The 27,593-nt window shown below is 41.1% G+C and overlaps 1 protein-coding gene across 2 annotated transcripts in view; it reads left to right on the top strand.

Annotated features, from left to right (window-relative positions):
* The window catches only part of CWF19L2 (CWF19 like cell cycle control factor 2), a 167,019-nt gene that overhangs the window by 113,104 nt on the left and 26,322 nt on the right, over positions 1-27,593 (top strand). For both annotated transcript variants that reach the window (XM_090029890.1, XM_090029881.1), the window contains 2 exons: positions 18,199-18,411; positions 22,770-22,886. In XM_090029890.1, the coding sequence (XP_089886016.1) occupies positions 18,199-18,411; positions 22,770-22,886 (330 nt within the window). The remainder of the gene's footprint in view (positions 1-18,198; positions 18,412-22,769; positions 22,887-27,593) is intronic.

A 27,593-nucleotide genomic window follows, 5' to 3' on the forward strand; every position in this document is an offset into this window, starting at 1 on the left:
TTGATATGTCCCAGGATCTTTCCAAGTATTGAAGTCAGTGACTAGCCTTTTAATGCTCCTTGGTGTAGTCCCTTAAAAAAAAAAAGAGTACTAGGTAGTTGCTCTTTTCCAGTTTTCTGGGATCTCACCTGACCTCCATGAGTTCTCCTAGGTAATAGTTGATATCAGGGATCCTGGTTTTCTCTGATTAAAAAAAATAAAAATCCCCAACTTTCAGTTTAAAAAAAGTAACCCCAAATCCACATTTTTCCCTAATTAAAATGAAACACCACTAATATATAGATATCTAATGAAACACCACTATATATACATCTATATATTAGTGGTGTTTTATTATAATCGGGGAAAAATGTGGATTTGGGGTTACTTTTTTAATTTGAAAATTGGGGATTTTTTTTAATCGGAGAAAACCAGGATCCCTGTTGATAACTCTGCAGTTACTTCAGCAAATTCCTTGAGTGCTCTAGGATGAATTCCATCGGAGCCTGCTGACTCAAACATTTAACTTCTATAAAGAATCTTTAGCTTGTTCTTTCCCTGATGCAGGCTAACTGTGTTAGCTTTGTGTCCTTGGTGCTAATTAGGGTTGTCATCTGATAGGTGACCTTTCTTTTGATGAGTGAAATAAAAACAAGGAAAAGGAATTAAATGCTTTTGCATTGTCACCTATCCACTCAAGAAAGTTTTTACGGGTTTCTTAGTGAAGATTTATTTCTGATGGAGTTGTAGAGCAGGACTTTTTTGTACCTTGTATGTCACTGATGACAATATCTCAGCATATTCTTACTATAATTTTATGCCGATCCTCGCATCAGCAATTTTTTCCTTTTCAAAAGAGATCCTCTTTAATTATCAAGTAATTGCAGAAGTGATGGTTTATCCAAGCAGATCTTTCTCTCTTCCCTGAAACCAATGCAAAGGTGCAGACTCACTATAGGACTTAGCCACCTAAATTCCATCTCAAGTATGCAAGAGGGCTTAAGTCAAAAGCACAGTCCACAAAACCCCCTTCTAAAACCTTAGGACACTTTTACACATGCAAGATGGGAGGGCGTGGGGGAAGGAAGCTCTTGAGAGCCACTTTAGTTAAAGTGCATCTCATGTATTCGGCATCTTGTGCTTCAAATGAGCTTTAGTTAAAATGCCCCTGCTGCCTTTTTGATACATGGGACACTGAATACATGAGACGCCGAGGCTGCTGGAGCATTCTGATTAGCACATTGATTAGCTGATTAAATCTGATAATCTGATTACAGTGGGTTGGAACAGGTGTCCTGCGTGTCTACAGTCATCCTTAGGTTCCTGAAAGATGTAGGTACCAAAATTTCACCAAAAAATGTTTCTATGTGCTTGTCTGTAGCCAAAATGGACACCATCTTAGCAGTTCTGAGTGTTTTAGTGTCTGTTTGATGCCTAAGTATGACTGGGATTCACAAACTGGCTGTCCTGCACCTAAACCCATGAGGCAGCCACTATGGTACACCATGATAGACTTTGACTCTGCCTAGCAGACTGTCACTGCATTGAGTTCAACACAACACAACACTTTCATGTGAAAAGGCCACTGTCATTCAAAAACAGAACTGATGGTGGTACCCACCTTTTATAGAAAAAGCTGGGTGTTAGTGCAGGTGCCTATAAAATGTGAATATTTTAATTTACTTGCCTTAAAGTAACTCGCATCTCCCACTTCTCAGGATAGTACTCCAATTGCCAGGTTATCATTAAACAAGGCTAGACAGCCTTGGATGGGATGATATACTTGGGAATGGTCCTGCATTTAGCAGGGGGTTGGACTAGAAATTACCTCCTGAGGTCCCTTCTAGCCCTCACTTTGTGATTCTTTGGAATGGTGGCCCGGAGTGAGAGAGCATGTGCAAAAAGATGAGGAGGTTCTGATTCTTTCTTGCATAACTGTCACTGTATTTCAGAGTAAATGTTCACTGGATAAAATGCAAGATACAGGCCAGGGAGCAGGGAGCAGAACCCAACACTCCCTTCCTGGTTTGGTCAGGGTATCTCTCAGGTTCAGGCCTTACAGTGCTACTTTGGTTCCCATTCCAAAAGATATTGAGGCTGACTTCCATGATGGAAGATTCACCCCTTTTAGGCCATTTGTCATTCTGTAGTAATTCCTCTACCCACCCAAAACATCTCTTTAAGGAACTTAAGGGAGTGATATTTGTTAGCTCACCAGTTAGACCTTATTTTAAACACATCACTTTTGGTCCATTAATTTTTTTAACAATGCTTACTGTTACTGATAAGATCTCAATGCAATCCTTAGTTTGTATCGGCTTACTTAACTTTTATGAATTAATGAATGTTTTTATAAGCCATTTTTAAAAAGTACCTGGCTGAACTCAACTCTTCTTCCATGGTACAAATTAAAGTATAGGCTCCTGAATGGTGTCTCACCTGCACTTTCCTTTCTAATTCCAAATTTATGAGCATCCTGAAATTAGCCTTTTTTTTTTTTTTTAAGTAAGCCAGAGTTCCTCCTTTCCAGTGGTGGAGAAAAGCAGGGGCGATGCATAGGGAGTGCATGTGGGTGCAGCGTGGCGGTGTACACTCTACAAAAAGGAACCACTGACGGTGTCGGCGGTGTCTGTGGGAGGTCGCCACCCCCTGGTCGGCACTCGCCACCCCTTCCCCCTCCTCCTTCCACCCCCTTCACCAACAGCACCAGCAGCGTCTGCAGGAGCTTCTGCTTGCCGCCATCGTGTTCCCATTGCTGCCGTGTCCCCCTAGCCACCGGGGGCATGTGTCATTCATGGGGAAAAGACTTCTTTCAACTCTTTTTCAGTGAGTTATGAGATGGCAGTTTTTAAAATTGTGACACTTATGACTAGAAAAACTAGTTTAGGTAACTTTTGTTTCTAGTATTTGGCCTCTCCTCCATGTTCTGACAGTAAGTTGGACTCAAGGTACTAAGACAGTCTGACTTTACACAGGAATAGAAAAATCTTTCCAATAAAATATTTGAAAGCGCTCTAAAATTCCTTGGTGTAGGGTATATAGCACACCCAGAGTACAATACCACTAGTTTCAAATAACTTGCTTAAAGCCACTTGTGGTTTTGACTTTTACAGGTAATTCAGTTATTCTAAATTTGTGTTGATAAAACCTCTGTATCATACTGTCATATTCTTTGTAGGTTGTGTGTACATGTGTGTAATAGAGATTCCCAGGTTTTTTGTCAGTACCATAATAAAAATGAATGATACCACTTAAGGTATTTTCATTATATTTTAAAACTGCATTCTGATAGTTGCACTAAAAAAACCCTGAAAAATATGACACATTTATTGTGTGATCTTTTAGACAATCTTGATGATTTAATCAGAAATTAACTAACTTTCACATATAAAAATCTGCTTCTTATCGATCTGTAGCATGCACTACAGCCTTTAGGAATTTAGAAAAAATTCTAAATAATCATAGTATTAATATTTGATCTTTCAGTTATGGATGTGCTAGTTTGTCTCTGTTTAGTAATGAATGGCTGCATGAAAAAAGTCCCATGGCATCTTTTCCTCCAAATGCAGTAAGGCAGAAAACTAGATTCTATTCCAGGCTCTGTCTTTGACCTCCTTTGTTAGCTTGGACTAACCTCTTCATCTTTTTCTGCTTGTTTTTTAATCTATAAAATAAAACAATGCCTTTACAAAGCAAGATATGCAAGATAAGAGCTGAATAATGCTCTTTTTTTATTGGTAGTGCTACTCTTGCAAAATGAACCCAATTGTTGCAGCCTGGTTGGTACAATATTTTCCACAAATATGAAAGACATGCTCAAAACAGCTTTTATACTCTGTTGTCTTTTTTACCTTTTTGTAAAGGAGTGAATGTGTTCATGCCAATATTTTATAAAAAATAAAATATTGACTTAGTATTTTTTTAAAACAAAGCATGTAGAAGTTGCTTGCTTTTGCTCCTTTTAGGTCTGCAGGAAACTCAAAAGACTTTTTTCAGATGCCTTTAATGAAAAATATCTGGTATTCTTTCAAAGTAAAACCAGGCAAGAAAAAGAACAGCTCTTCAGTACATCTCCTGCAGTTGTTTTCTTTTAGCTTTAGTCGGGGCTTTGATATCTCTTGTAGTCGAGATTGAAAGAACAGCCCAGTTAGTGGCCATGTGATTCAGGAGACCCAGGTCAGCCTTGCTATTGTAGGTGGGGCATTTAACCTCTGTGTTTCATATCTATCCTGTGAAGTAGCATAAGGATAAATAGATTAAAACTTGTGAGGCATTCAGGTAGTCCAGTGATAGGGACATTTAAGTACCTTGAATTTTTCTCAGTCTTGGGACAGATGAACCTTAATATCCACCACGAAAGTTTAAAACTAAACTTATATCATCAGCGTATATACCACTGAGGATGAGAAAGGAAAAGTTGGCATTATATTTGCCAGTAGAACCTATATAAACCTATAAAATGATTTACTGGAGGAAAAATATTTCACTATTATTGTCTCTTTCCTGACCTAAGCAATTCTTTAAGGTATTATAGGACTTCATGGCTTAGCAGAAATATACCTTTACATTACTAGGAACCAGTAGTATTTGGGGTGGTATGGGGAACTGATACTATGTGCAGTCCACAGCTCAATTTAGTTTCACCCTTCTGTCAACACATTTAAATTCCTAATATGTATAGCAGAACTTACTTCTGTGTTGGACTGTTTTCTCCACTGCTTCAGCACTGCTTAGTGATTCAGAAGATAGGATTAGAATTCAAGAGGATCTAGAAAAATTGGAGAATTGGGGTAGAGACAACAGGCTCATGTTCACTACAAACAAACGTAAGGTGCCTATACCTATGGAAGAATAACCAAATACATGAATGCAGAATGGGAGATAGCAACGCTGGTGTTCAGTTAGTTAAGAAGGATTTGGGGGGGTTGGTCACAAGTCATTGGTGTGATCAGCTGCAAAAAAGCATAATTGTTGGGGGCTGTATCAATAAGTGTTAGGTGTAAGACACACAAGGTAATAGTATCACTGAACTTAGTACTGCGTAGGTGTCAGCTGGAGCATTGTGTGCAGTACTGGGTTCCACATCTTGAGGATATGGAGAAGTTGGAGAGAATCCTAAGGCAGGCCACAAAGGATGAAGGGTTAGAAGGCAAGTTTCATAGATTTCATAGACATCAGGGCTGGAAGGGACCTTGGGAGATCATCGAGTCCAGCCCCCTGCCCAAAGGGCAGGAAGTCAGCTGGGGTCATAGGATCCCAGCAAGATAAGCATCCAATTTATTCTTGAGTTGTATGAGGAAAGGTTGAGAGCTACCTTTGTTTAGCTTAGAGAAAAGGTGATTAAGTGGGAACATGATAGCAGTTTTCCAATATTTGTAAGGCTGTTGTGAAGAAGAGGACAGAAAATGAAGTAATGGGTTCAAATTGTAGCAAAGCAGCTTAGATCTCAGGAAAAGCTATATTACTGTTTAGAACAATAAGGCGGTGGCATAGACTGCTCTGGGAAGTTGTCGAATCTCCTTCATTGGAGCCTTTCAAGAGAGGCTGGGCAAGTGCTTGACAGGGATAATTTAACAGTAGCATTTTTAAATTAAGGCACCCTGCACTTGTCAGTATTGAATCCCATCCTATTCTCATTTGCCTACTCCTGTAACCTGTCCAGGTCCAGCTGTATCCTGTCCTTTCCTTCTAGCGTGCCCACCTCACCCCAAATCTTGGTGTCGTCCGCAAATTTAAACAGGATGCTTTTCACCCCCTCGTCCAAGTCACTAATAAAGAATTTGAACATTGTGGGCCCAAGGACTGAGCCCTGGGAGACTCCACTGCTCACATCTCTCCAGGTCAAATATGACCTGTCCACCACCACTGTCTGGGTACGGCCCCTCGGCCAATTTGCTATCCATCTGACTGTGTAGGCATCAGTGCCACAGTCGCCTAGCTTTTTAATGAGAATGGGGTGGGAGACCGTGTCAAAGGCCTTCCTGAAGTCCAGAAAGACTACATCTACTGTGACACCTGCGTCCAATGATTTTGTGACCTGATCGTAGAAGGCAGTCAAGTTGGTCTGACAGGACCTGCCCCTAATGAAGCCATGCTGGTTACCTCTGAGCATCAGGATGTGGAGAAGCTTGAGAGAGTCCAGAGGAGAGCCACGCGCATGATCAGAGGTCAGGAAAACAGATCTTACGATGACAGGCTGAGAGACATGGGACTCTTTAGCCTGGAAAAGCGGAGGCTCAGGGGTGATCTGATGGCCACCTATAAGTCCAGACCACCAGGGTCTGGGGGAACGTTTGTTCACCAGAGCGCCCCAAGGGATGATGAGGTTGAATGGTCTCAAACTCCTGCAAGACCGTTTCAGGCTGGACGTAAGGAAGAATTTCTTTACTGTCTGAGCCCCCAAGGTCTGGAACAGTCTGCCAGCGGAGGTGGTTCAAGCACCTACATTGAACACCTTCAAGAGTAAATTGGATGCTTATCTTGCTGGGATCCTATGACCCCAGCTAACTTCCTGCCCTTTGGGCAGGGGGCTGGACTCGATGATCTCCTGAGGTCCCTTCCAGCCCTAATGTCTATGAAATCTATGAAATCATCCCTGCTGCTGGCCCTTCACAGATGTGCTCCTGGATAATCTTCTCAAAGAGCTTCCCCAGGATCAAAGTAAGATTAATGGGCCTATAGTTGCCCAGATCCTCCTTTTTTTAAAGATGGGGACTACATTGGCCCTCTTCCAGTTGTCCAGCACCTGGTCAGAGCAGCATGAGTGCTTGTAAAGCTGTGCCAGGGGCCCTATGATAACCCCTGCCAATTCCCTCAACACCCTGGGGTGGAGAGCATTTTGACCTGCTGATGTCACATTTAGTATTATTAACAACAAAGGTACAAATGATTATGGAACACATTGAAGGTTCCAACACATCCAGCACTGATATGCATCCAATATTTGTTGGATTGAGAGTTTGTCCATTCATAGACTTGCAAGTGTGCTTGGAGGTAGTGATTTTTGAAGGAGTCATGGTCTGAGGGAAACCTTGAAGAATTCTAGTGTGTCATTTGTCACCATGTATGTGCATGAGCAGTGGACAAACTATCAGAAGGCAAGGAAATATTGTGGATAGAGGTACAATATAAGAGCTCCGTGGAGGAAGAGTGGGGAGGAGACAGATGAGCTGAAACCAATAAGGGGCAGGAGTAGGGTGGTGAATAAGAAAAGACAATAGACTAAAAATGGTTCCCTGGCTCTAGGCAAGCTAGTTTAGGTTAGATCTCATGTCAGGCCAGGATGCAGGAAGGAACCCTTTTATGTTGTACCGCTAAGTTTTTAGATGGGTGTAACGATCTTCATTGATGTCTGAATCTGTTACATGGACTGTTGACAGTCCAATTATTTTGCTTTTTGAGACATCCTAAATTAAATATTTAATGTATGATTGCCTGCCGTCTCTTTCCTGATCTCTTACAGCTCTCAGTTCCATGAAACAGCTGTAACATGACAGTCATGATCAGGGATGCTAGTTTCCTGTGTTTAAAAATTGCAAATTCTCTGATAAAATAGCAACTTCTCTGATTAAAACCCCCCAAATCTGCATTTTTCCCAGATTAAAATAAAACACCACTATATAGATAGGTACACTTGAACACAATATTTTATTGGTATATTTACAATTTTAAAGCAGTTTGGAATCCTACCAGTGCCTCAATCACTATAATAAAATATTTTCTAAATAGCTATAAATTTTGGCATTTGCTTTTATCATAGAAAATCAGACCTCCCCCTGCCCCCTTTACTCACTGGGATGTGGGTCTAGCTGTGGCTGTCTGAGCTGCACCCCACCCTTTGTGGTGCTGAGCAGCTCTGATATGCTGCTGCCCTACCCATGCCATTGCCCCTCACTCCTGACCCCTCCAGCCCTGCTGATGCCCCTCACTCCCCAACCACAGCCCCCTGAGCCCTGCTGGTGCCTTCTCTTCCCACCTGCAGTCCCCTGCCCCCCCCCCAGTCCTGCCAGAGGGGGCCCCCAAGTGCCAGGGCTATGCCCCGGTCTGCCCTGCTGTGATGAGTCCTGCCCGCTCGGCTGTGGAGGCCCTGGGGAGTGGGCAGAGCAGAGAGCCCAAGCTCGCAGTGGGCAGCCTGCAGCTGTGCACAGATCTGGGGGGCATGTGCCCCCTCTGTGTCCCCCTAGGAGTGCATGCAGCGGCAAGGAATCAGCCCCCCTGCCCTCTGGATGAGCTGCCCACAGCTCCGTCCTGGTCTCTGCCCGGGCTCTGCAGCCGCGCAATCTGGCCCTGGGCCCCAAGCACCACAGGGCCTAGGCAGCAACCCCAGCCCCAGCACATGGTGCCCCTTGCTGATCGCCCACCTCCCACTCCCACTCCCCCAGCCTCTTGCAGGCTGGAACTCTGCCCACCTGCAAGGGGAAAGCCATCACTTCCTGTATTTTTATCTTTTAAAGAAAAAAAGGTTTAGAAAAACTCCCATCTTTTCCTGAAGGGGAGATTTATGAAAGGTCTAACTTCTGTGACTGCAGAAGAGTATTACTGGATTTGCCTTGGTAGTAGTTACGTTGCTAAAGTTCATCTGAGGGCTGACACAAGGTGACAGTATCTGTGAGGAAATTGTTTAAGAAACTAGACTAGGAAGCTTCTACTGTTACTGACAGTGTACAATGATGAGGTTGTGGTAGTCCTTCAGGACTTTCAAAGTAAACATCATTATGTTTTCAGAAGGCAACCAAAATGTGACTTTGTGAAGAGAATTAGCTAATTAGTATGTGTAGAATATTCTGTAATCACGAGAGAGGATTTATCCAACTATATTTTTGGATAACATTTCTGTCTTCCTCTCTCACTTTAACTCTGTTGTACAGAAGGATACATCACTTGAATGTCAAGAAATATTTCCAGGGTGCAAAGGCAGAACTGTTAATGTCTTGCTGCAGATTCAGAGGCACAAATTCAAGGCTTGTTCTGGATTCATGTCAAGGAGAAACATTTGAAGGTGGTGGAAGGAAATGGGACAGGGGGAGGAGCATCTTGCTGTTTATAGCTAACAAACTAATTGATATTGTGTTGACAAACTAATGATATTGTGACCCATCCTTAATTCAAACCTGTTGCCTGCAACTGCTGCATCTCATTTCAAATCTCAGATGAAAATGGATGATTCAGTCAAGTGCCTGTTGATCTTTGCTATTTTGGGGGTTATTTTTTTTTTAATTTGAAGATGTTCAAAGTAGCTTCAGGTTTTGGTACTCCAAGTAGTTACACTGAGGAAGTCTGTTATAGGCAGAAAAAAGTTCTACTTATTTTGGGCTTTTTGTAGCATCCATATCCATGTTATCTAAGCAAAATATTGAACAGATGGACATAGAGAGTTCTAGGAATTTAAAGAAAACCTACAATTAAAGTGTAAGGAATAACTTAAGAGTCCTCGCCTCCCGTTCCCCCTTCCCTTTGTTTCTTACTGTTCATCTGATTTTTAGTATTCTTGGTTTGGGACCATAAAATATGCTTTTTCTTTGGGACATCTTTAAGAAAGGGAAGAAGGATGATCCAAGGAACTACAGACCAGTCTGTCTACCATCAGTTCTTGTAAAGGCTCTGGAGCCGGTCCTCAAGAAATCCATTTCTAAGTATTTGGAGGATAAGAAGATGATTAGAAACAGTCAGCATGGATTCACCAAGGGCAAGTCATGCCTGACCAACCTGATTTACCTTCTATGATGAGATCATTGACTCTGTGGATGCAGGGAGATAAGTGGATGTAATATACCTTGCCTTCAGCAAGGCTTTTGATATGGTCTCCTACAACATTCTTGCAGGCAGGCTGAGGAAGTATAGGTTGGATGAATGGACTGTAAGGTGGATAGAAAACTGGCTGGATTGTCAGACTCAAATGGTTAGAATCAATGGATCTATGTCTAGTTGACAGCTGGTATCACATGGAGTGCCCCAGGGGTTGGTCCTAGGGCTGGTTTTGTTCAATATCTTCATCAACATCCTGGAAGATGGGATGGAATCTGCATCAGGTTTGCAGATGACACCATGTTTGGGGAAGTAGTAGATATGGTGAAGGGTAGGGCTAGGGTTCAGAGAGACCTCGACAGATTGGAGGATTGGACCAAAAGAAATTCCGTGAGATTCAATTAAGGACAAGTGCAAACTCCTGCACTTAGGCTGGACACCGGTACAGGCTGGGGACTGACTGGTTAAGCAGCAGGTCTGCAGAAAAAGACCTAGGGATTACAGTGGACAATAAGCTGAATATGAGCCAACAGTGTGCCTTTATTGTGAAGAAGGCTAACAGCATACTGGGCTGCATTAATAGGAGCATTGCCAGCAAATTGAAGGAGGTGATTCTTCCTCTTTAGTTAGCACTGGTGAGGCCACATCTGGAGTACTGTGTTCAGTTTTGGGCCCCCACTACAGAAAGGGTGCAGACAAGTTGGAGAGAGTCCAGCAGAGGGCATGACAAATGGTTAAGGGCCTGGGGTACGTGACTTCTGATGAGAGGCTCAGGGAACTGGTTTATTTATTTTGGAGAGGAGAAGACTGAGGGGGGATTTAATAGAAGCCTTTGGTCACCTGCATGGTGGTTCCAAAGAGGACAGAGCTAGACTGGTTTCAGTGGTGGCAGGAGCAATGGTCTCAAGTTGGAGCAAGAGAAGTTTAGATTAGATATTGGGAAAGCTTTTCTTGAGGGGGGTAGCAAAGTACCAGAACCAGTTACCTGGAGAGGTGGTGGAATCTCCATCCTTGGAGGTTTTTAAGACCTGGATAGACAGCACCTTGGGTGGGATGATCTAGTTGGGGATGATCCCGCTTTGTGCAAGGGTTGGACTAGATAATCTCCTTAGGTCCCTTCCAACCCTTATTTTCTATGATTCTATGTCACAAAAAAGAGTAAAAACGCTTTCAGGAAGTAAACTTGCTGAATAACGTTAGAACCTTTTTTCTTCCTGATTCTACTGAATTGAAACTTGTAACAAATTACTCATGTATTTGTCTCCCGTAGTGCAGGCAGGTGGTTTGTTTTTTTTAACCCCCCCCCCCCCCACACACACACTTAGTTTAATTAAGATTATAACTTTTTAAATGAACTGTTATTTGTGTTTCCCACATCTCATCATCTAGATATGGGGAGCAGTTTAATTTGGTTACACTGGCCTGATGGTTTACTTCTGCACTGGATATCATTTTTGGCTGACTTGCTCATTTTTCTTAAATGTTAACAACGCTGGTTAAGGACATTTTGTTAATTAGTGTGTTTGAACAGTGCTTTAAAATTTAAAAAAAAATCATTAAGTATACTATTTAAAACAGTAAATAAGACAGTGTAGTAGAGATGCTGTCATGTTTCAGTATGGAACCTTATTTTTAGTTTGCTTTCATTTCCACTGTACCTTTTGTAGTCTGGTATCAGATTAGCTCTGTATTCACTTTCCCTAGTCCTGCAGATTACTTGAAAAAATATAATGAAGCTTTAAATTTAGCAAGTCTCACCAGAGTCCCTGCCTATTTCCTTTATTAGATCAGAGGGTATTTTCATGGTGTACCATGGAAATCCTTTTGGAATAAAAGGAAAAAATGACCAAGTATATTTGACATCCACATTGTTAAAACAAATCCAATTGTTATAGTCAGGATCCTATTAGTTTCAGAAGAAAATTCTGATTCTTCATTGTTTACAGTCTACAAATGTCCAGCTGCCTGGTTTCTTTGCATTCTGTAATTATCAATTTTAGATATTTTCTTCTTTTTAAGCAATATACTTGCTTAAACTCATCTTAATTTTCCTTTGGTGTGTTCATTTATTAGCTCAGACTCTTGCTGAAACGGCAGAAGTCCATTAAATACCATATTGTATGCAGTTACTATTAGAATGTTTTCTCCAGAGTCTATCTGGTATGATAATGCGTTAATTGCTTTTATTTATCGTCAAATGCGTATCATTTTTCTTGGTCTAGTCCAGTGAAGGGCGGGGAGGGTCTCCAAAGTTTCATTGTAAAGACTCTAGTGGATAGTTGGAAATTCAGGGTGGTGGAGCTAGCATTGAAGATAAGGAAAAACATTTCAGTGTTCTACTGTGCCTTCATTAAAATAAATAGCTGAAGAAAGATGGTGGTTAAGGTGTAACACTGAAAGCCTGGTGATCTGAATAATATTCTAGTTGTCACATTGACTGTCTGTCTGGAAGAACTAGATGTCTGGAAGGGAAGGTCCTACAATATGAAAAGTCCTTTAAAAATATTAATGATTTTATCCTGCCTAGTCCCTTATCTCCTGGGAAAGGGAGACAGGAATCAGTAAATATTTTGAAAGGGTAAAAATTGCATTTTTATGCTAGCAATATAAAAAAAACAAACCACCCATGTTGTTTTATGAATTAAGGGCCAATAGTTGTCTTCCTGAGCTCTTTGCTATGTTTATATTGTGCTATAGTTTGTACTGAGGACAGTGTGGAGAGTTGGAGTCCCCATTCCAGTCTTTACACACATCATACTACTTGTTTTAGATTCTAAACATCCCCCCTTGGGATTTTCTTTCTTCTGTTCTTCAAATGGTATATGTGAGCATTTTCCTAAGCTTCCTTTTCAGGTGACTATTTCTAAATTACTGTCTTGAAAAGCCTTTTGTATTGATCATTTGAACCTCTAATCTTAGGAAATAACAAGCTTCTGTCTCCTGTACTGGAGCTTCTGACACTCACCTGGTCTGGCTGCCAGGATACATGAGCAGAGTAGCTTTAAATCTCCTGGTAGGATTCTAGAATATGGTGGCCTGTCACAGTGGACTCTTTGCACTTGTCCTTCCTGCACTTATTGTTCCTGCTGCACTCATAGTATTGGGGAGAGAAATCAAGACAAGTTAATGCTTAACTCTAATACTTGTAATTAAAATCAATATGCTAAAAATAATTGACAGAGTGAAACACCTGTCCTTTCCTGGCATTTATTTTGCTACCCAGTAATAGAAATAATCTTTCAAACTTGTGAAGCCATTTCACTTCTGAAATTATTGCTTCTATTGCTGTCCAATCTCAGTGTTTGTTTGCTTTGAGTTCCTGTATATTGCCTGTGTTAATTTTTACCTATGGTAGCTGTTGATAAAATGTTCAGTCTTTGTTTAAATCAGTGGTGACGCAAGAGACTTGTGAAAGTTTACTTGCCTTTGAACGGAATGCATGTGAGTATTTCAGAATCTGTATAGTTTTACAGTTTTCCAAAAATATGCCTCTACCATTTTGGGAGGCTTGCCTCTAACATTGAGTAGGTGGTTCATGGTTTTATTCCTGTTAAACAGCTGTCAGATGAAGGCATTTTTATCTTGGCGTAGATTTGAATAAGTGAGCTAGAGTTAAAAAGCTATCAATTTATCTTAACCCTGTATATTGATAACTTGATTCCTAATTCACTTAGCTTTTAGCTTTGTATTTCATAATTTGTTTTATTCCTGTTTCTGCAAACTTTAATTCTATCTACAGAAACAAAAGCAGTCTGTGTAATAGCTTTCAATTAGAGCTTTGTAATTTAATCTTGTCCCAGCAGTGAATTACTGTTTTAGATTTTAATTCAAATAACTGTTTTTAAGGCTTCTTGGGTGTAGGTTGTAGCTGTGTTGGTCTAAGGACTATTTGAGTTAGTCTAATAAAAGATATCAGATTTACCTGAAGAACCTTGTCTGTTTAAGGTATTTTTAAATATGTAGAATAATAGAAAAGTAGAATTGGAAGCCATCTCAGAAGGTCATCTAGTCCAGTCTGATACTCAAGGCAGAATCATCCCTGTTTAAACCACCCTAGACAAACATGTAACCGGCACATAAACATTTCCAAGAATGGAGATATCTCAGTCTCTCCGAGTAGCCTGTTCTAATGTTTATCAAAATGACTTCCAGTTAGGTAAGAACTCAATGTTGAGTGCACTTGGCTTTTACAGGGTGAGTTCTATAAACCTTAAGTTTATGGAAGATTTCACTTTGGCCAGATAATTTCTGGTTTTAATTCTGTAAAGGGTATTTAGTTGTTCTTCAGCAGTGAAGGTACAGGGGATGAGGCAAGGTATGGGGGAGGGAGCCGTGGAAGTGACTGGTGAGGGGGAGCAAATGGCATGGGGATAAGGTACAGGAGGGAAGGGTCTGGGGTCAGGCTGCCACTTGCCTCCCCACCACTTGCCCTCCAGCTGTTGCTTTCCCTGCCACAGCACTGGGCAGGGGGAAGACAAATTTAAGATGGCCCTCCAATAATTAGATGATTTACATGGAAAATTGTAAGAAATTTATAATTTTTCATGTATTGAATCTGATTTTTGGGGGATCATCTTCAATTCATCTTAATCTAGGATTTAGGTAGCTATGGTTCTTTTCATTTATTGCTTCACAATGATACTTTAACATGCTCATCGCAAAATAAGAAGTACACATGAAATTTGAATTATGGTGCAATAAAAATCAGGAAACCCAAGCAAACAAAGAAGTGTGGAAACAACATAATAGCATGGAGCAGGGAAGACTCATTTCTTGGCAGAAGCTTGAAAACAATGTTCATATTGTTCTCTGTTGTAAGAAGGTTTGGTAATTCTTCAGCTCAATGGAATATTCACGTTTCAAATAGTTGTTCTAGCTTCACGTGATGTCTTCTGTATTTTTACACTTACACTGAAGAAGCCTTAAAACTGGTAGGTGAGCAGCTGAGAATTCCTGTGGCATGAGGAAATCCTGAGGGTTGTAAGGTTGATTCTACCGGTGTTACATCTTCCCTGTCCATCACCCATAATGTGCTGGGAGTATAACCTAGAATATTCAACAGTGCCCCTAGCATAATAGCTTCTGGAGGAAATCTCTTTTAACTTGAAGGTGTTGCACTTTTTAACAACCAGTAGTTCTCCTTTATCACACACAGACTATCCTTCTAGAGCCAGCCAAGTTTTCTCCTAATTTTTCACATTCTTTTGTGTTTACTCTTTGATCGCTTTTTTCCCACTCCCCTATTTTCTGTCAGTTGTAGGCAGTAATTAAAGAGAACAGTGCTGAACTTGCTTTCACGTGGCCTGTGACCCTTGTGTGTGCAATCTTGTGGCTTTGTTGCTTTACTGCCCAAATAGAAATTTATTTCCAGCTTTTGTTTCAGGCAGGCAGAATCCAGATTCAGTCTTTCTTATGGAAAAAGTAAGCTCTTTGCTCCTTTTATTGTTTGCAAAATGTAATGGAAAATGAGTGCATAGAAGATAGGGAATCAGATAATATTTTTTCCCCTTGGAAAAATTTGCTTCCTTTGTGCCCTTTTCTGTTCATGACAAAAGTGGTGAAACCATGTTTTGACTTGGAAAAACAACTTTTCCTAAAATAATAATATAATAATAATTTTCAAGTCCCAAGATTCTTCTTCCTTTTTAATATAAGTCTGTAGAACTGTAATAAAATGCAGCAAGAACAGAGTTAAAATTTTCAGAGCTCATTTTTGTTTTGGAAATGTGTATGTGTGTGTTGGGGGGATGTTGAGAAGTAGGGAGGAGTACATGGGGGAATATGTGGAAAAAGTCAAATGTGTAACTACTAAATGAAGTAAAGTTTTAAAGAGTTTCGAATTCCCTAATTCAGCTCCAACCATTTAGCAATAGAGGTGCTTTCTTAACATACTCTTCAGGAGCTGTTGGACTATATAGAGTAAAAATATGATTAGTATTCAAGGGAACCTAAAAGGAAAATAAAGACCAGTACTTTTTATGACTCAGTTTCACCTGAAATAGCTGCTTACTTAGACTATAAAATAAGGGCCTGGAACATCCAGGAGCACACCCAGGCATTTTGGAGAGGATGCTATGTTGCTGTGTTCAGGAGACTTCATTTCAATTTCCTGGCTCCCGTTTGGGTCAAGAATTACAATGACTGTGATTAACAAGTTGCTGGATTTGAACATGTCAGGCAAAAATCATTCCAAAGAACATTTAGTCTTCAAGGAAAAGAGGAAATGAATTAAGCAGTAGAGTCAGCTCAAGTAAATAGATCAGCGGTCCACGGTGACAGCTTTATAAGCCTGTTGAATCTTTATGATTTCCCCCTGAATTCTAGTCATGCAGATGTTAAAGAATCCATGCTCAAAGTGTTTGGTAGGTTTGCTTAATGTTTTTTGTAATAAGAGGTAGTGTGTCCTTTTAATCCATCCTGTTTTGGTCTGTTTAGAACCAAGGCTTTCTTTTACAGGACCAGTGATATGGTTGGGAGAAATGTTACACAGCATTTGGATACAACAAAAAAGGCATTTATGCCCAAAATTCATCTAACACCTCTCCCAACTAGGAGAGAGAAAAGATAACACCAAAACAAACACACAAAAACCCCTTGCTTCTCGCACATTCTCTGACCCCACACCTGCTGCATCTGTTTACATCTTTCATCTGAATAAAGACTTTTTATTTTTAGTGAGGTTACTAAGTTGTAGTATGAGCAAGCATGTTGATCAGTCTAGACTAGTACCATTTATTCAACAGCTCCAAGATAATAGAAGTCATAGAAAATGAGGGTTGGAAGGGACCTCAGGAGGTCATCTAGTCCAACTGTCTGCTCAATGCAGGACCATCCCCAACTAGATCTTCCCAGCCAAAGCTTTCTAGCCAGGTCTTGAAAAGCTCCAAGGATGAAGATTACACAACCTCTCTGGGTAACTACAAAATACTTCCCATTACCACGGATCTATTATTAAAGCTACAGTAGTCAGTATTTCAATATATAGTACTTACTATAGTAAGGCACTTGCTGGATTTCTTTGGTTCTTGAAATATACTTATATGAAGAACATGCAAAATTCTGCTGTGCTTCTGAAGAAAAAGGTGAAACTGCAGATGGTTATGGTCATAGCTAGAAACAACCTGAATTTAGTCTAGAAGGATTGCAGATTAGCATGATGCCATGTCACAGCATCATTTTTTAAAATAGAGGATCAGAGACTGACCAAGGGAGTTGCTGTATTTATTATGTTTGATCATCAACCCAATAAATCATCTGTTTGATTAGTTAGGACAACTTTTATTTTCCTTTTTAAGAAAGCTTACCTCTCCCTTTCTTTTTTCATCTACACATAAGTTGTTTTGTATTATTTTTACATAGCTAGTTCTGGATAACTGGCAGTTTTTCAGTTTTAAAGGTTTGGGGTACAGGGTTTCTAGCTTTAAAACTGTTTTGATAAATCATATATATTTTAATATAGAGTCCTTAGATTCTGAGATATTAACACTTTTTATATTAATAGTACTTCCCAGTTTAAAAAATAAAAGGAAACAAGTAAACAGGTTTGTGAGAAACATTGTAATATTGAAATAAATCTTTACAGTCAAGGTTAGCTAATTATACTTTTAAAATGAGAATTCGTATGTGATACGAAAGGCCCACTGGAAAATAGGAAGAAATAGACTGGTTCCATGAATAACAGACGATTAAGGCATAATTTTAAGAAATAAGTTATATATGAATGGCAAAATCCTAGACTTTTTTGGTTTAAATCACGTGTACATTCAAACAGATGTATACAGAGCTTTTGTTTACAGGAGAAAAAAGGGTTTATATGCAGCTAAGTTAATTCTTAAGGTGATGCAAAATATTTTTACTTAAGGTTGTAAATATATTGTCAACTAAATAGAATTGGTTATATAAAATAGGTAGTACATACTGCCATCAGAACTATTATGTGGTTAATTCATGTAAATTATTGGAATTTGCACTCTAAGTTATTTGAAAAACATTGAGGCATCCATTTAAGTTTCTATGGAAACTGCACTAAAACCTGTTAAAGATCCTGTGGGATATTACTGACTTTCAGACTTTCAGCCATCACTCTGTGGGAAATCCCATGCTTTGACAGCTTTCTCTTTATAGCCTGGTCATTTAACTAATTTTTACAGTTTATGGCTTAATGACTTAAAAGCTTTTAATTTTTTTAGAATGAATCAGATTATGTGCATGTAAATAGGTGTGTGTGTGTGTGTAGTAAGAGACTATCTTTTATCATCGATTTTATTCAGGGGTTTGCTACCCCCATTTCACTTAGCAAGGGGTAGGAGCAGACATATGAAACAGTACTGTAGAGTAGCTGATGTATGCTAACTCTTGCATCTTCTTTCTAAGATGTTGTAATTTATTCATTTGTCCACACCCAAAGTAAAGAATATGAGACTGTTCTAAATTCTTCTGTCCATTTGTACATACATTTTTCTTGTCTTTTTGCAGCTTAGTGAAAAAACTGATAGAGAGTACTACACTCTGGATGACATGTTTGTTTCCAAAGCAGCTAAGGGAGAGCGTAGTGGGGAAGAGGAGGCAAGACAAAGAAGAAAAGCAATCTATGAACATCAGCAGCTTGCTGCATGTATGGAGAAGTGTCCATATTGCTTTGACAGCACTGAACTTCCTAAGCATCTTATTGTTGCAATTGGTAGCAAGGTAAGAAAAAAGAAATTTCCCATGAAAAAGAGAAAAATAAAGGAAGGCAAGTTAGTGCTAAAATTCCTGAGATTAAAAAGAAAACTGCTTTTTTGGCATGATTTATTGACTTGCATATTATTTCCCTGGCCCTTTCAGTTAAACAGGAGAAAACTTCCTCTAAGGGAAGATGAAAAGATATGAATCTGTTCCTGAATGATTAAATTAATCTTCAGTACTAGAAATGTGTAGATGACCTTGGAGGCTCTGGAACAACATCAAGGACAGAGGACTGATGATGACATAGGTGAACACATAGATTACAGAGGGTAGATGAATGTGCAGAAAACCAAATTGGGTTCAGTTTGACTACGTAAGAATTAAAAAGATGGTACAGAATAGAAAGCAATTAGAACTTGTTAAGTAGCATCATGTAGTCTCACAAGATGAAACGTGGCTGAGTGGAGAGCATTCAGAAAACTGAAAAGTTCTCATGAATGATAAGAGCTACCTGTATTTAAAAAAAAAAAAAAAAAAAAGATTTGAAGCTAATTTGATGAGAGAGATTATGAGGGGAAACTTTTTTGCCCAAGTGTAGATTAACATTAAAGGAAGATTGGTGGCATTATCGCTACATCTAGTTCTTTGGCATTTTTGCTGAGGATGAGAACAACTTAATTTGCAGTAGCAGTTCTAGAGGGGCTCCATAGGCAGAAGCTGTCAGTGAGCTGAATCTAGATGTCTTTTTGGTGTACTACAGCACTGTAACTAAGAATAATGGGAGGGTGACCAGGGCAGCAACCCTGATTGCCAACTTTGGGGGAAAACAGGGGTGCAAAAAGAACAGCTGCTGCATCCGGGAGTTGCTGCCACTCTATTATGTGCAGAAAAAACAGCTGATCAGCTGATTGGCAGTGCCAGCCCTGAGACTGTACAACAGTCTCTGATGCTGCCACATGTTCAATTTAAGGTGCAGTGGAGGGCAGCCACAAAAGTGTTATATATTTTGTGCAGCAGTGCACTGATAGAGATGTTGGGGGCCAATAGTGAGAGCTGATATTTAAGGAGGCATATCAGTCAATAATACTCCAATTTCCAATACAGCTGCCTTCAGTTGGTAAGTCCGGTGTGGTGTAAGGGGCATGTGAGGGGCAGATCAATTCTCCACCCCCCTTGCGGAGAGGGAGGGGGCAGGGGCAGGCACTGCCCAGGTGGGGTGGAGGGGGGAGGCCAGAGCTGTGGTTCATGGTGGGGGGAGTCCACTCCTACTGCTGCTTGCAGCCTGGAAGGGCATGGGGGGGTGGGGGTGGGGGGGCTGGGCTCAGAATGGGTGCCAGTGGTGCTGGGAGGATGCTGCATCCATCCCAAATTTCACTGCTGCTCTGCTCCCAGTGCTGCTGCCACCAGCCACCCAGTGGAGCCCTAGCTCAATGCCCTGTCTCCACCCATGCGCTGGGAAGAGCTGGGGCTGTGCCGGCGGTTGGTGGCAGTGGCGCTGAGTACAGAGGGGCAGCAAAATTTGGGGTGGATGCAGCATCTTCCCAGTGCTGCTGGCACCTGCTCTGAGCCCAGCCCCTGCTGAGAAAAGCTCCATGCAGCCCCAGCTGCAGCCTGCCCCGCCCCGCACAGATCCAGGGGGCACAGTGCCCCCCCCCATGTCCTCCCGGGGTGCAAGCAGCAGCAAGAGCCAGGGGCACCCTCCATGAGCCATGGCTCTTGACCCCCGCCCCCCCAGGCAGTACCTGCCCCCGCCCCCTGGGGCTCTCACCTTGGGGGGCATTGATCTGACCCTGCCCCACTCTGCTTCCCTTCCCTTCCCTTCCACCACACCAGACTTACCAGCTGAAGGGAGCTCTCCAGACTGCCGGCTGTGCTCCTCACTGCCTGAGTGCTACACAGAGGCTGTGTGCAGAATGGGTATTTATCGGCCAAATTATCAGCCCCGTCCGATACAGGCAGTTTTCTTTATGTCAGTACCAATCCGATATTAGACCAATGAATTGGTATACCTCTAATTCTGCGGAATAATTTTGTGTCTGGTTTCTTGTTTTGTTGCGCTATTATTGTCTAAATATATGGCTGGGTTACCATTTAAAACATAATTAACAGGTTAATCCCATTTTAACTGTAATGTCTGCCAGGGGACTCTGATAATATATTATTTCCTCCAGAGGTGAAGTAAGTGCCTGTTTTTGTTCAAGTTTGAGTCCATGGTAACAGGACATGAGAAGATGACTAGAGCTATGTCTCTAAATCCCATTTTCTCTCTGCATGTACATAGTAAAATCTCTTTCACAGCAATTTTAAAACTCGGTGTAAACATAATTTGCTCATAATTACTTATCCTTTAGTTTTTTCAGTGAAATGGCTACCTATAATGTACATTAATCCTAAATGCTGTTTAGAAAATTAGTCAGATTATTTTTCAGCTACAAGACATAGACTGAATCAAGTTAGCGTGAAATTGCAGCTGTGATGAAATACAACTTTGTTTAGCATTACCAGTATGTGGTATAACATTGGACATTTTGGTGAGAAGTGTATTTATGAAAAGAAAGGCTTTGGACTGTACAATAAAAGATGTTTCTATAGTGTGTTTTGTTAAGATAGAATCATAATATAAAATAAAATCGCTTGTAACATACTGATAATAGAGAAATGTGAGTTTCTCCTTAGTTTAGGGTAAAGGTAACTTTTATTATTGGTTCTGTTTTGATCACCATGCTGATTTAACTTCATTGAAATAAAAGTAATCTGCCTGCAATTTCACAAGGGCTGTCTTATGCTGAAATTAGAATATTTTGGAGAATGTAATTGACAACTTTTATTGTACGGTGTTTTCATTGTTTTTATCTTTTACCTGATAAATGTTTACAACCTTAATGTCAGAAAATCTGTCTCTCTGACAAAGTAGAGAATATATATGGATTTTTCAATGGATTTTTAAAATCTGAAATACTAGGTTTGTTCTCAAACTGAAATGTTAGGGAATAGGGGGTTACGTTGCTGCAGATATACTCAGATCCTCTGCATGCTGGGTGCATGTGTAGAAGGTAGAGTAGATTATCACAGTGTTTGTCTGTTAAATGTAAAAAAGGTTCCAATGGAGGTCAGATTTAATCAAGATTAAATGTATTCAGACTGTTCAGTTATGGATAATGTATAGAGATTTGTTCCTTTTTCTTTGGGGTTGAGTCCCCAGATTTGTATACATCCCAAATCCACTCAATGTAAAATTTTAAGTTGAGCCTAAACTCAGTTTATAACCAAAGTACTTTACAGAGGCAGCTGCATGTATGCTTTGAATGTGTTGGCCATGCTGAGTGCAATTTAAGGGAAAAATTTAAAGGTGAAAAAAACGAAGGCATTGAAAACTGTTGACACACTAACTTTAGCACACCCAAAGAACTGTGCATGATATGCTGTGGTTGTCTGCTCATCTACTTCAACAGAGTTTAACTGTCTTCCACTGAGGTTATTGTGGCACCTCCAGTTTCACTGTCACTATCTGTAGAACTTGCACTGCTTATTAGTTCCATTTCAGAATCAAATTGAGGCAAATCTGATTCTGAACTCCTTGGAGCACATAAAGGCAGAGGTGTGGGGCAGAAAATTTTCTGCAGAAAAATTAAAGCACTGAAAAATTTTTCACCCCACATATCTGAAGCCACTCCATGCAGCATGATGCTGGGCTACATGGCACAACTTTAAACTTGCCAGCATCGGGACTCAAGAACCTGGGCTTGCTGCATGCTGGGACATTTAAAGCCTTGTGGGAAATGCTTGTGACAGTCTCCAGGTCTAGGACACAGCTGCCCTCTGTCCCTTGCACTGTGAAGTCCAGCATCAGGGAACATGTTCCCTAGTGCATGCTACGCCTTGCAATGCCGTTCTCCAATGCATGCATGACTTTCAATATAGGGAGCCCAGGTTTGGGAAATAGGCCTCTAATCTAGAACTTTCTGCATGCTGGCAGACTTGCAGTAGGATCTAAGGAGTTTTATCACAAATCCCAAAAATCATGTGTTCAGTGCGTGTTTGGCAAGGCAGGGATTAGGTCTATAATTTCTTAGATCCCCTTGTTTGATATAAATGAATGTCTGTCAGGAGTCAAAGAGGCTGAATTACAATTTTTTTCAACCAAGTGACTTGTAGGTTTTATATAGACACTGTAAGAAAGCTGCCTTTATCAACATTTTATAAAATAAGTTAATATTAAGATATTTGTATTTTGCTTTTAAATTTTTCAGAAGATTAAAGCTTCTTTTATTAAATTGTTAATAAAATCCTATTTTCCATAACTTGATCTTGAAAGGATTTTTGACACTGAAAAGAATGAGTACTTGTGTGATTGTTTAGGAACATTTATCTCTCTCCAGGCATACTTATCTCTCCCGAGTTGTCAGTCGCTTACTGAAGGTCACTGCCTGATAGCCCCTTTGCAACACCACACTGCAGCCACTCTTCTAGATGAGGACATCTGGGAAGAAATTCAGGTTAGCAAAGCCCTGCTTTTTTACATCTGTGAAATTATCTTGTGTTCTAGTCACATTATTATAATTTAGTTTGGCTATTGGTGTGCTTATTATAAATAACTGTCTTTTTTTAATCCACAAGTCTTTAGAGCTTTGTGGCTGGCTGGGTTTCATCTGACTTTGGCTACGGGACAAATTTCTCACTTCAGGGACTCCGTGTAACGTGTTCTGTCCTCAGTAACTACAGGAACATTCATTCTCTAGTCCTTAAGACAGTGTGAGAGAGAGTTTTTAGAAGTGCCTAGGTGACTTAGGTAATTAAGTTCTGTTGAAAGTCTGGGGAACTTAGGCACTCTGAAAATTATGCATAAGGTTTTATCAAGTATGCTTCTTAATTCTGACCCTTTTGTCTTTCTTTTTCATCTCATATTTTGGATTTTTTTACTGTATGCTTCTTTGGGCTGCTTTATCATTGATTGAACTCATTCTATATATGTGGTTGTTCTTAATTTTCTTAAGGATGCACATAGACACATTGTGTGTATAATTATAGGCCATACAATATAAATACATATTTTTTAATTGTACTCTCAGATTTTGTTAATTAGTTTTTTAATGAGAATATCATGTATTAATGTTATATTAATACTAGCTAATAGCCCATCAAGAATGATGGGGGTGACGCGGGGGGAGGGAGAGGGTAGGGATGGAGTCCCGTGCTACCCACCCCATCTGGGCCCGCTCCCCACTTCTCTCCTGATGTTTGGGGTCTGGACCTGTTCCCCCACTCCCTGCCACTTTCCTGAGGGGAAAAGTGGGCCTGGGCCCAATGAGGGGAAGGACTGGGTCTCAGGGTGGGAAAAAGCCAGGCTGCTGCAGGGAGGGGAGTAGCAGGCCTGGGCCGACCGAGTGGTGGTGGGCGGATTGGACAAGTGGGCTTGGGGCCGATGCGGGTGTGGGGAGGAGTGGGCCTGGGCCCAAGGGAAGGAGGAGGCTCGTTCCTCCCCTCCCCCAGCTGCTGCTGCATTGGGCTGGGCCCGTTGTTCCTCTGCCCCCCACTGCCGCAGTGGGCCAACTTCTCCCCCTGCTCAGGCTCGCTCCCTCCCACATTGGCCCCAGGCCCATTCCACCATTGCTGCTGCCATGGCGTGCCCACTCCTCCCGCCCCCACGTTGGGCCCTCTCCTCCCCCCACTGCCTCGTGTCAGCCCTGCAGGCAGGAACGACGCAAGGGGAGAGGGGCAAGCCAAGGCCAGCACCAGTGGCTTCACCCCCCCCATGGCATCCCGACCCTGCTCCACCCCTCACTGCCACTGCTGTCACCTCCAAGGGGGGGGACAACAATTGGCACGCTGGTGGCCTTGCCTGCCCCTCCGCCCCATCATTGCCACCTGCAGGGAGCAGGGCCCCTGACTCCATCCCATGTCCCTGCCATCATGGTGGTGCTCTGCCACCTGTCTAAATGCTTCTTTGCACCCTAATTGGCTGTTTGTCTGATTAGCTGACAGATAACCAATCAGAACATAAATAAAGCGTTACGTACAGACAGAAAGACAGATTAAGAGTTTTATAATATTAGAATCCTGTTATTTTTTTCTGATTCTAGTGTCTACTGCTGTTTTCTAAGGCTAGAGTAGACATTGATTTTTTTTTTTTTTAAAAATGCCTGTATAATTCAGAAAAAAGATGGATTAAGAAATGAATGAGTTTTTGGTTTACATAAGGGGAGCTAGAATGTCATCTTCTGTAGGTTCTGCATGGTTTATAGGGCTCTGGATGGGTTAGAGAGGAAAATTTTGGAGTTTTTTTAACCAATAAAAGCAACTTACCAATCTTTTTAATAGACATGTTTGTTTGATCTTTTGAGGAGTTTTTCAATTGTATCAATCTGACTGTACAAAAACTACAATTTATTTCAGTAGCTCAAAGGGGGAACATTATTTTTTGTTGCTATTTTAAAGTTTATGAATAAAATAATTTAAGTGAATATTAAATCCCTGCAGTTTAGGCATATTTTGGACTGTTACCATCCCACTAATAACTTCATAAAGAAACTTGTAAGAGCTTAGAAGGCCCAGTGGTTCACCATTTTTCATATTTTAACAAAAGGATTTCAGAATCAATCTATTTATCATTATATTTTCCCTATGATTTTGCTTGTAGCCCTATTTCCTGATATCTTCTTTCTTCAAAATGTTATCCAGCTCTGCAGTTACATTTTTATATTCCTGAGGATTGAAAACTGCCTGGAGAAGATTTAAGGGCTTCTGGCTAGGATTTGTGGGAAAGATCAAGACTTCAGAAGGCAATATGCTGAAGTAGTCATTTCTTCTCTCTGACATTAATAGCCTAAAGTGCCAAAAAAGGAAAATATCAAATATCCTGGCTGTGCTTGCTAGAAATAATTTCTTGATGACTGTATTTCTTGCTTTTTCTAATCAAAGTTCTTTGTCCACAATGGGTAGCAGCAATTGTTTAAAACTAAAGATCAAGGCAAACATGATTTAGTGTGGAAAGAGACTTGATGAAATAACCTCTGAACTATTTCATTATATCTGCTGTGAAATAGGCATAGAGAACTGCTCAGGAATGTCAAAATGAAACCTGTCTTATATGCTATTTGCTGTAACTTGGGGAGAGTAATTGATTTATAAGAAAGAAAGCCAGCCCATACCTAGATCACCATTTCATAAATTCTCCCCCTATTCCCACAGAGTCTGGCCACTCCCCCTTTTCTCCAGTTGGCCAAGTTGGGGCCCCCTTCCTTCTGATGGGCTGGGTTAATGCCCAGCATGGCCTCTCCTCTACAGAGGCAGGTTGGGGCCAAGCCAAGCCTCTTTCCTCCATGTGCTTGAATGGGGCTCTGCAGCACTGATCCTGACTAGATTGTGTCCATTGGCTGAATCCAGCCTCCAGAGGGACCGGGAGCTGCCCACCTGGCCTTCTGGACAGAATGGTTGAGCACCACTGAGCTAGATGTACCATTGGCCTGACACAGTGGCGAGGTACAGAGAGTCAAAAAGCCTGATACTGAATCAATTCAGTGTTTGCAGGTTAGTCTCAACTGCAGAGATTAAATTGAAACATAAGTGAACAGGCATTACCTTTGATTCAGGTAATGCAGCCACATGCCTGCGGTGGCTCAGGCCAGATGCCAGGGGGCACTAGAGTATGGTTTTCTGGCTGTGTGTTCACTTCCTCTTCCTGCTGCCCCCAAGGTCTCTGGGATTTGCAGTCCAGAATTACATCAGCAGGACTCTGTAGGGTTGCTCATTTGCTCATTACTTTCTTTTCCTGCTTCCAAGTGCCTCTTGGAATTGTAGTCCACAGTTGCAGCCAACAGTAAGTTTGAACAGGGGATAAGGGTGTTTAACCCCCCTCCCTGGCCCCAGTCCTTTCCTCCCTGCCCACTGGGCTGAATCCTCAGCTGGGCTTGCCCCACACCCCCTTGTCAGTCAGCCCTCACTGCTCCAGCTAAGGAGCAGAGGGCAGGGGCCAGCCCTGCTCTCAGAAGCACACAGCACAGCCCAGCCCAGGGTTGGAAATCATGCTTAGATGCTGGGGGACTGTGATTTAACTTGAACCAGGAAAGGATTTGGGACAGAAGTTTCATAAACCAGTTTGACCAAATCAGTTAAATCTGTTACTACATTCAGCCAGGTTTATCTTAAACCAGTTTCAGCCATTTTGAAATGTGTTAATGTACACTGAACTTCTGTTGTGTTACAGGTTTAAACCAGTTTCTGGTCACTTAAACTGGTTTGTGTGTAAATTCTTTCCCTAGCCAGTATGACACTTATACTGTTACGTTAAATCTAATTTGAAAAAGGTCATTGCAAAAGTAATAAATCATACCTGGAGCAAAGGAGATGGGACAAGATTAACAGTAAAAAGATTGCCAGTTATGTTGTTTAGTCATTGTACCTTGTACGATTAATTTGAAGATTTTTCAGTTGGTAATTCAGTATAGAGGTCAATGGGTGATTTCTTGAAGGCAACATAAAAAAGTAAGTTTTCAGAAGAAGAGACTTGGTGTGTATCTGGAGGAGTATAATGATGTTAGGTCATCTTCAAGTAAGGTGCAGCATCAGAGCATGCTGATAAATCTCAGGGCAGCTGAGAAAGGGGTATTCAAGGCAGAGAGAAGAATTGGGAGCAGTGCAATAACAGTACCTAAAGCAGGAAAAGACAGAGTTGTTAAATGCCTTACAAGGTCAGGATGAGAAGCTTGAGCGTAATGAGTTGACAAGGAGAGAGCCCAGTGCAGGATTTCAAGTTGAATGGTGAGAACTGTCAAAAGGAAGATGATAATTAGAAGCTATGATTGGAATAGATTCAAAGAGGAAGATGATGGATGTCAGGGAGGCCAGGCCAAAGTGCAGATAGTCAAGATAGGTGACAATTGAGGACAGGAAAAGAAGGTCAGCTTTTAGAAACATTATGGTGGAAGGAAAAGCAACATTTGATTTTTCTGATTAGGGCAAATGAGAGGAAACCATGCTGATGTAACAAATCTGTTTTGGTGATTGGAGGAGAGGAAGTATGGGAGGAAAGAATAGAAGTTAAAATTTAGCCTTGTTAAGTGTAAACTGATGGCAGGACATACAGGGCTGTGTAAGAGAGAGGCAAGCTGAAATAGAGATTGTATAGGACAGTAATCCATTTGGTAATTCATTGGCATAAGGATAGGAACTTACACCTTGGGTGATGATATCACCCAAAGAGAGGA

This window comes from Crocodylus siamensis, chromosome 1, assembly GCF_052110815.1.
Source record: "Crocodylus siamensis isolate JL-2025a chromosome 1, ASM5211081v1, whole genome shotgun sequence".
NCBI lineage: Eukaryota > Metazoa > Chordata > Crocodylia > Crocodylidae > Crocodylus > Crocodylus siamensis.